This window comes from Oncorhynchus kisutch, unplaced genomic scaffold (genome assembly GCF_002021735.2).
Source record: "Oncorhynchus kisutch isolate 150728-3 unplaced genomic scaffold, Okis_V2 scaffold983, whole genome shotgun sequence".
NCBI classification, from domain to species: Eukaryota; Metazoa; Chordata; class Actinopteri; order Salmoniformes; family Salmonidae; genus Oncorhynchus; species Oncorhynchus kisutch.
The window spans coordinates 156896-165899 of NW_022262928.1; the positions used below are offsets into that span (position 1 = coordinate 156896).

The window sequence follows — 9004 nt, forward strand, 5'->3', positions numbered from 1 at the left end:
GGAGAAGAGGTATACTGTCTCTGGTATTACTGGGAGAAGAGGTATACTGTCTCTGGTATTACTGGGAGAAGAGGTATACTGTCTCTGGTATTACTGGGAGAAGAGTTATACTGTCTCTGACTGAGAACATAATACTAGTAGAAGTGTCATGTTTTGTTACTAGACACAGGCTGAGATGGGGTAGATCTTCCCCACAGTGGCATCATGACTGCTGCTCCCCTCTCTAGAGTCTAGAGCACATGCTCTCTGATTCCAGTCTCTCTCTCTCTCTCTCGCTATAATGTCATCGTCTCAACAATGTGTTCCTCCTCTACTGAAACAAACATGGTAATTGTTTAAATCTTTTTCACTACAGCTAGCGGAGTTCTTTGTGGTTTAGAAACCTAAAGTTTTGTTTATCTCGGTCGCCCACTTTAATATGTAGATAATAAAGCATTTGACCTTTCCAGTTTTTAGGTTTAACATTTTTTCAAGATTGTTGACGAGAAAAGTATCATCTCAACAATGTGTTCCTCCTCTGCTGAAACAAACATGGTCACTTTAGAACAGAGAAGTTGACAGTTTGAAGACTTAGTCACCACAGCTAAATGGGTTGTCTGGTGGTTTAGAAGTCAAACCCTCCCCCTCACGACCACTACCTCCATCTCCCTGACATGTAGAGAGAGAGACAGCGAGACAGTGAGAGAGAGACAGCGAGTCAGCGAGTGAGACAGAGAATGAGTGAGTGATTGGGTTAGAGAAAGGATATGGGGGAGGGAGAGAGAAAACAGAGAGAGAGAGAGAGAGAACAGAGAGACAGAGAGAGAACAGAGAGACAGAGAGAACAGAGAGAACAGAGAGAGAGAGAGAGAGAGAGAGAGAGAGAGAGAGAGAGAACAGAGAGAGAGAGAGAGAGAGAGAGAGATGGAGAGAACAGAGAGAGAGAGAGAGAGAGAGAGAGAGAGAGAGAGATGGAGAGAACAGAGAGAGAGAGAGAACTGTGGGGTGTCAGAGGAAGGAGGAGCTTCAATAAAGGAAAAATCATCATTTCATTAACACTGCTGTCAAACTAGTAGCCGACAGACAAGCTGTTGTGTACCTGTGCTAGCTGGTAGTATAGTAGTAACTTTAACTGTATAGTAACTGTGGTAGTATAGTAACTGTAATAGTAAAGTAACTTTAACAGTATAGTAACTGTGGTAGTAAAGTAACTTTAACAGTATAGTAACTCTGATAGTAAAGTAACATTAACAGTATAGTAACTGTGGTAGTAAAGTAACTTTAACAGTATAGTAACTGTGGTAGTAAAGTAACTTTAGCAGTATAGTAACTGTGATAGTAAAGTAACTTTAACAGTATAGTAACGGAGGAGTAACTGTCCAGAATGAAGATAATCCATCTTATCTCTTGCTGTCTCCTCTCAGGTGAGTTCTGTCTGTTTGTATGTCTGTATCAGTTTCTATACTACAGTCTGGATCATATAGTGCATAAGGATACTAAGACAATACTCATACCAACCGCACTAACCATACTATTTGTGATGTAAATTGAGTATGTACTATGCTTATTGGTCATAGTATGAATATAGGTAGTATGCCAAAAGTTCCCGGATGTCGTTCTACATTCAACAAAATACGAAGTATATACGCAATGGACACTAGTTCTGTACTTTTAGGGCCCATAATACAATTCTTCACGAAATAGGCGTGGCTTCACCACCCTTTCGGATATGAAGAAAATGGCGGAAAATATGCAGCCCAAGTGCGACGAGAGTGGATACAAATGAATTCCTTTAACTAAAATGACAAATGTTAAGAAATGTAATAAAGTAACAACTTTTCAAATAAGTTACATGTTATTTTGTTAGCTACGCTATCCTTACGAACCTCATAGCATATCATTACAGCAGTATGTACCGGTATGTTAGCTAGCTACCTAACGTTAGTTGGCTACTAATACATGGAACTTGTAGGCAGTATATTAACTATATGCTATCTAACTAACTAGCAAGCGTTTATTGACTTGATTATTCAATGCATTCTTAGCTTAGCTAAGTGCTATAGTCATTGTGCATTCTCAATGAACATTGTTAATTTGGTGCGTTCCTAAATATCTACTCTGATTTCAGAGCACTCTCGTCTGAGTGCCAGAGCGCAGAATAACTGGTGAATTTACAAACACTCAACATGGCCGGTGTCAGTAAACGTTGGGGGAAAAAGTGCAATTAAAGTAGCACCGTTACAGTCACCAACGAAAATGTGAAAACAACCTAACGAGCTCTGCTAGGGCGAGTAATATGGTCAGAGTGATGTGTGGAAGTAGCTAGCCAATGTTAGCCTGTTAGCTTGGGTGCTTGACTGCAGTTGTGAAGTCAGAACGCTCGCATCAACCCTAATCCTCGACCAGAGTGTCCAGTGTGCCCTCTAAACGCTCCGAATTTACAAGCAGTCAATCTGTCAACGCTCTGAATTTACAAACGCCCAGAGCGAACTCCAGATTTAATTTACGAACACACCCTTCGTAAAATGTCTAGCTAGTAATATGTTATGCTAACAAGCTGGCAAGAGGTTGCATAGCAACAGTATCAACTTCCGGAAGACAGGCATAGCCGAGTACGCTCACCTGAAAGGATTCGGTTAGTTTACAGTATGAAGGAAATACAACTTGAAGGAAATATTTCTTTTTGTGTGCATTGTGTCTGTGCACGTAGCTATATTTCCTTCAGAAAGCAGACATACCCCTTGACTTTATCCACATTTTGTTGTGTTACAGACTGAAATCAAAATTGTTTGAATGAAAAAAAGCTCACCCATCTACATAACATGTTACATGTCCTCATAACAACAAAGTGAAAACATGTTTTTAGATTTTTTTCTCACTTCTATCGAAAATGAAATATAGAAATATCTAATTAAAAAAGTATTCACACCCCTGGGTAACTACATGTTATAATTACCTTTGGCAGCCATCACAGCTGTGATTTTTCTGGGTAAATCTTGAAGAGCTTTGCACACCTGGATTGTATAATATTTGCACATTATAATTTGAAATATTCTTCAAGTTCTGACAAGTTGGTCGTTGATCATTGCTAGACAGCCATTCTCAAGTCTTGCCATATATTTTCAAGCTGATTTAACCCTTGTGTTGTCTTAAGGGTCAAAAATGACCCACCGCTATGTTTAACAGCAGAGAAAACCCCTTAACTGATATTTTCCCCCTAGAGTGACCCCAACATTAGAAAAAGTGAAATATCATCTTTGTTCATATTTCCATGGAAGCTGTACACCACAGGGTACAAAGATTGTCTTAGGATCAGTTATAAAATCATTTACACACCACAAAAACCAGAAGCACACACACACAATGATAAATTGAGATTATGTGTGCTACTGATTGAACTCAGCCAGCAGCTCCTGGAGAGGAAGATCACCATGTTTGGCACAGTTATAAAGAACAAGCCTGAGCTCCCCCTTGCACTCCTCACAACAAGGGGGAGAGAGGCCTTCTCATCAAAGTTTGCCTTCACCCCCACCACCACTCTAATTTCTTACCTCCCGAAGAGGAACAAGAATGTGGTCCTCCTGAGCACACTGCACAAAACGGCTGAGATCAGTGATCGTGAGGACAGGAAACCAGCCATCATCCTGGACTACAACAACAACAAAGGAGGCGTGGACAACCTGGACAAGGTCATTGGAACTTACAGTTGCAGGAGGATGACTGCCTGCTGGCCCCTGGTCATATTCCATAACATCATTGATGTGTCCTCATACAATGCCTTCTTGATATGGAACAAGATCAACCCTACCTGGATGTCTGATAAGTGGAACAAGATGAGGGTGTTCCTCAAAAAAAGGGGCTGAATATTTGTTAAAAATTAAATAATTTCCTGATCTTTTTTAAATCTCTCAGATATAGGAAAAAACACTTCAAAACAAACTTCCCTTAGATTTGTTTTACTTTCTGTGTCTAACCCTTAACCTCATTGAAACTACCCCTAACCCTTAACTTCATTGAAACTATCCCTAAACCTTAACTTAATTGAAACAATATCTAAACCTTAACCTCATTGAAACTATCCCTAAACCTTAACCTCATTGAAACTAGCCCTAACCCTTAACCTCACTGAAATGAACCCTTAACCTAATTTAAACTATCCATAACCATAACCCTAAACCTCACTGAAACGATACCTAATCCTTAACCGCATGGCCTTGGGAAAATGTTTTGGGTTGGGGTTGCTGGTTATCCTTTTGTGAGATCATACAGGAGCATTAAAGGCCTAGTTCACTATTAAAAATATATTAATCAGGGGGTGCTGCATCACCCTCAGCACCCCTACCTCCCACGGCTATACCTAACAAAAACAGAAATACTCATTATGAAAATTCATAAAACACACAAGTGTTATACATCGGTTTAAAGATTAAGTTCTTGTTAATCCAACCATGGTGTCAGATTTCAAAAAGGCGATTATCTGAGAACTGCGCCCAGCAGACAAATCATTACAAACAGTTACCAGCCAAGTAGAGGAGTTACACAAGTCAGAAATAGCGATACAATTAATAACTTACCTTTGATGATCTTCATATGGTTGCACTCACAAGACTCCCATTTACTCAATAAATGTTTGTTTTGTTCGATAAAGTCCCTGTTTATGTCCAAAAACCTCCGTTTTGTATGCGCATTTTGTTCCTTAATCCACAGGCTCAAACGCAGTCACAACAGGCAGACAAAAAATCCAAATAGCATCCGTAAAGTTCGTAGAAACATGTCAAACGATGTTTATAATCAATCCTCAGGGTGTGTTTAGCCTAAATAATCAATAATATTTCAACCGGACAATAACGTAGTCAATATAAAAGGTAAACAAGAAAGGCGCGCTCTCGGTCTTGTGCATGAAAAACCTCTGGGACACTGTAGGGTCCACTCATTCAGAGTGGTCTTACTTCTCATTTATCAGAATACAAGCCTGAAACTATTTCTAAAGACTGTTTTGAAATCTAATGGAATCCATAGGAAGTGCAATTTGATACTGTAATGACATTCAATAGAAAACTGCAAACATAAAAAAATCCCACTTCCTGGATGCATATCCTAGCTTCTGGGCCTGAGTATCAGGCAGTTTACTTTGGGCAAGTTTTTCATCCGGAAGTGAAAATAGTGCCCCCTACCATAGTGAAGTTAATAAATGATATATCACAGGTCATCAGTTGTGACTGTACTGTGTGTTTCTATTTGCAGCTCTGTGTGTTGTGGAGTCAGCTGGCATTAATGTGACGGGGGTCGTAGGAAGACAAGTCAAAATCAACTGTTCTTATTCATGGGCAGAGGACAATGACAAATATTTCTGTAAGGAAAGCTGCTCCAAGAATGATATTCTCATTCAGAGCGATGGTAAGCAAAATTACAAAAACAAAGACAGATTCTCCATCCTGAACACAATAAATGGAGTTTTCACTGTGACCATAACTAAACTGGAGAAGTCCGACTCTGGGAAATACTGGTGTGGAGTGAACAGATTATTGAAGGACACCTATACTGAAGTCCATCTCAAAGTTACAGACGGTAAGTTCACTCTCAATAGATAATTGTGGTGAGGCTTCCTGACTTATTTCCTGACATGAAGTTGTTTCAGTATTGGTGTTTATCTGTACTTTCTATTGACTCACAGCTCCTCCCACTTCTACACCATCACCTGTCACCTCCAGACCCCATGTCTCCACAACCCTCCCAAACCTCTCTACAACCCTCCCAAACCTATCTACAACATCCTCTAACCTCTTCACAACGTGTCTGGCATCTGGAGATATCAGTGGTCACTCTTCATCAAGAGCAGGTATGATGAATCTCTCATCTCAGACATTACAAGTACATCTCTCTCTCAATTCAATTCAAAGGGCTTTCAACCTCAACTGTCTCCTCCAGACGCCATGTCTCCACAACCCTCCCAAACCTCTCTACAACATCCTCTAACCTCTCCACAACCCTCCCAAACCTCTCTACAACATCCTCTAACCTCTCCACAACCCTCCCAAACCTCTCTACAACATCCTCTAACCTCTTCACAACCCTCCCAAACCTCTCTACAACATCCTCTAACCTCTTCACAACCCTCCCAAACCTCTCTACAACATCCTCTAACCTCTCCACAACCCTCCCAAACCTCTCTACAACTTCCTCTAACCTCTCCACAACCATCCCAAACCTCTCTACAACATCCTCTAACCTCTTCACAACCCTCCCAAACCTCTCTACAACATCCTCTAACCTCTCCACAACCCTCCCAAACCTCTCTACGACATCCTCTAACCTCTCCACAACCCTCCCAAACCTCTCTACAACATCCTCTAACCTCTCCACAACCCTCCCAAACCTCTCTACAACATCCTCTAACCTCTCCACAACCCTCCCAAACCTCTCTACAACATCCTCTAACCTCTCCACAACCCTCCCAAACCTCTCTACAACATCCTCTAACCTCTTCACAACCCTCCCAAACCTCTCTACAACATCCTCTAACCTCTCCACAACCCTCCCAAACCTCTCAACATCCCCAACAAACACTTTCACAACCTTATCAAACCTCTCTACAACATCCCCAACAAACACCTCCACAACCCTCACAAACCTCTCTACAATATCCTATCTGACATCTGGAGATATCAGTGGTCACCAAGAGCTAGCTGTCTGTCTGTCTGTCTGTCTGTCCCCAACAAACACCTCCACAACCCTCACAAACCTCTCTACAACATCCTATCTGACATCTGGAGATATCAGTGGTCACCAAGAGCTAGCTAGCTGTCTGTCTGTCTGTCTGTCTGTCTGTCTGTCTGTCTGTCTGTCTGTCTGTCTGTCTGTCTGTCTGTCTGTCTGTCTGTCTGTCTGTCTGTCTGTCTGTCTGTCTGTCTGTCTGTCTGTCTGTCTGTCTGTCTGTCTGTCAGCTGACAGACCCTACCAACCAACTGACCGATCAAACAACTGACCAACCTTTCAACCTACCTTACTTTACCTTATTAACTGACCTATCCAACCAACCCACCAGAGGACCCTGGTAACTATCCATCAGTGTGATATCTTTAGACAGTTAAGCATAGGGCTGAGATATTCTGGTCATTACTGGAAAACCTGGAAGATTGGGGAAAGTTACTGAAATGTTTTATCCTGATAAAGTCTCCCCCCCTGTCTGTGGTTAGGTCTGATGGTGTGGACCAGTGCTGGTCTGGTAGTCATGGTGACAGTGTTAGGTCTGGTCCTGCTCCTGTTCTACAGACAGAGGAGAGGAACCAGGAGAACACCACCACCACCAGTCTCCTCCAACACACAACCTGACCCTGCTGGAGAGGTGAGAGATACAAGGAAGGGTGTGTGTGTGTGTGTAGACATGGAGGTGGTAAACTAAACATTAAGGGTTGAGTGTGTGAGTCTACAGCCTCTAGTGGGATTCTACTGTCGTCTTGTATTAAGTCCATGAAGAAAAACAGTGGCAAACAACACATGTTGATGGTTGAGGACACATAGAAGATACCCTGCTGTGCACCTCTCTAAAGACACTCCAGAAGATGCCCTCTACTCTACAGCCCAGCTACCCAAAATAATGTAGTACTATAGAATATATACAAGGAATGTGTCCCAAATGACACCCTATTATCTATCCCCCATATGGACCCTGGACAAAGGCAGTGCTCTATAGAGAACAAGGTGCCATCTGGGATGAAGAGAAGCTCCCTGTAGAGAGATGAAGGGTTGTCACCACAGAGCCACCATCTTGGAATGACATGAAAAAAACAATCCCTTTCCTGTTTCAAATCCTCCTTGACAGGTACTGTGACAGGAGTAGTGAAGGTACTGTAACAGGAGTAGTGAAAGTACTGTAACAGGAGTAGTGTAGGGTGTAGTGAAGGTACTGTAACAGGAGTAGTGTAGGGTGTAGTGAAGGTACTGTGACAGGAGTAGTGTAGGGTGTAGTGAAGGTACTGTAACAGGAGTAGTGAAAGTACTGTAAGAGGAGTAGTGTAGGGTGTAGTGAAGGTACTGTAACAGGAGTAGTGAAGGTACTGTGACAGGAGTAGTGTAGGGTGTAGTGAAGGTACTGTAACAGGAGTAGTGTAGGGTGTAGTGAAGGTACTGTAACAGGAGTAGTGAAGGTACTGTGACAGGAGTAGTGTAGGGTGTAGTGAAGGTACTGTAACAGGAGTAGTGTAGGGTGTAGTGAAGGTACTGTAACAGGAGTAGTGAAAGTACTGTAACAGGAGTAGTGTAGGGTGTAGTGAAGGTACTGTAACAGGAGTAGTGAAAGTACTGTAACAGGAGTAGTGTAGGGTGTAGTGAAGGTACTGTAACAGGAGTAGTGAAGGTACTGTGACAGGAGTAGTGTAGGGTGTAGTGAAGGTACTGTAACAGGAGTAGTGTAGGGTGTAGTGAAGGTACTGTAACAGGAGTAATGAAGGTACTGTGACAGGAGTAGTGTAGGGTGTAGTGAAGGTACTGTAACAGGAGTAGTGTAGGGTGTAGTGAAGGTACTGTAACAGGAGTAGTGTAGTGAAGGTACTGTAACAGGAGTAGTGTAGTGAAGGTACTGTAACAGGAGTAGTGTCGGGTGTAGTGAAGGTACTGTAACAGGAGTAGTGTAGGGTGTAGTGAAGGTACTGTAACAGGAGTAGTGAAGGTACTGTGACAGGAGTAGTGTAGGGTGTAGTGAAGGTACTGTAACAGGACTAGTGCAGGGTGTAGTGAAGGTACTGTAACAGGAGTAGTGAAGGTACTGTGACAGGAGTAGTGTAGGGTGTAGTGAAGGTACTGTAACAGGACTAGTGCAGGGTGTAGTGAAGGTACTGTAACAGGAGTAGTGTCGGGTGTAGTGAAGGTACTGTAACAGGAGTAGTGTCGGGTGTAGTGAAGGTACTTGTCACGGTAATTTCATAATTCCTATATTTGTTCATCAACCAATTCAATTAAAATCACTCTGTCTGTTTCTAAGAATTTGTAAGATCCTTATTTGCATAAAACAGACAGAGATCAGTCT

General features: G+C 42.1%; 1 protein-coding gene across 1 annotated transcript; it reads left to right on the forward strand.

Moving 5' to 3' along the window:
* The first annotated feature begins 922 nt into the window (after positions 1-922).
* On the forward strand, positions 923-7913 carry LOC109884044 (CMRF35-like molecule 1). The gene is made up of 4 exons (XM_031817314.1): positions 923-1403; positions 5224-5547; positions 5654-5818; positions 7176-7913. The coding sequence occupies exons 1-4, from the start codon at positions 1364-1366 to the stop codon at positions 7379-7381; spliced, it is 735 nt and encodes a 244-aa protein (XP_031673174.1). The 5' UTR covers positions 923-1363; the 3' UTR covers positions 7382-7913.
* The last annotated feature ends 1091 nt before the right edge of the window (positions 7914-9004 follow it).

Excerpts from the sequence above, each read along its gene's own strand:
- LOC109884044 (XM_031817314.1), top strand. The coding sequence starts at position 1,364 with ATGAAGATAATCCATCTTATCTCTTGCTGTCTCCTCTCAG. Across the intron at positions 1,404-5,223 it reads CTCTTGCTGTCTCCTCTCAG|CTCTGTGTGTTGTGGAGTCA; the intron begins GTGAGTTCTGTC and ends TTCTATTTGCAG. Across the intron at positions 5,819-7,175 it reads TCACTCTTCATCAAGAGCAG|GTCTGATGGTGTGGACCAGT; the intron begins GTATGATGAATC and ends GTCTGTGGTTAG.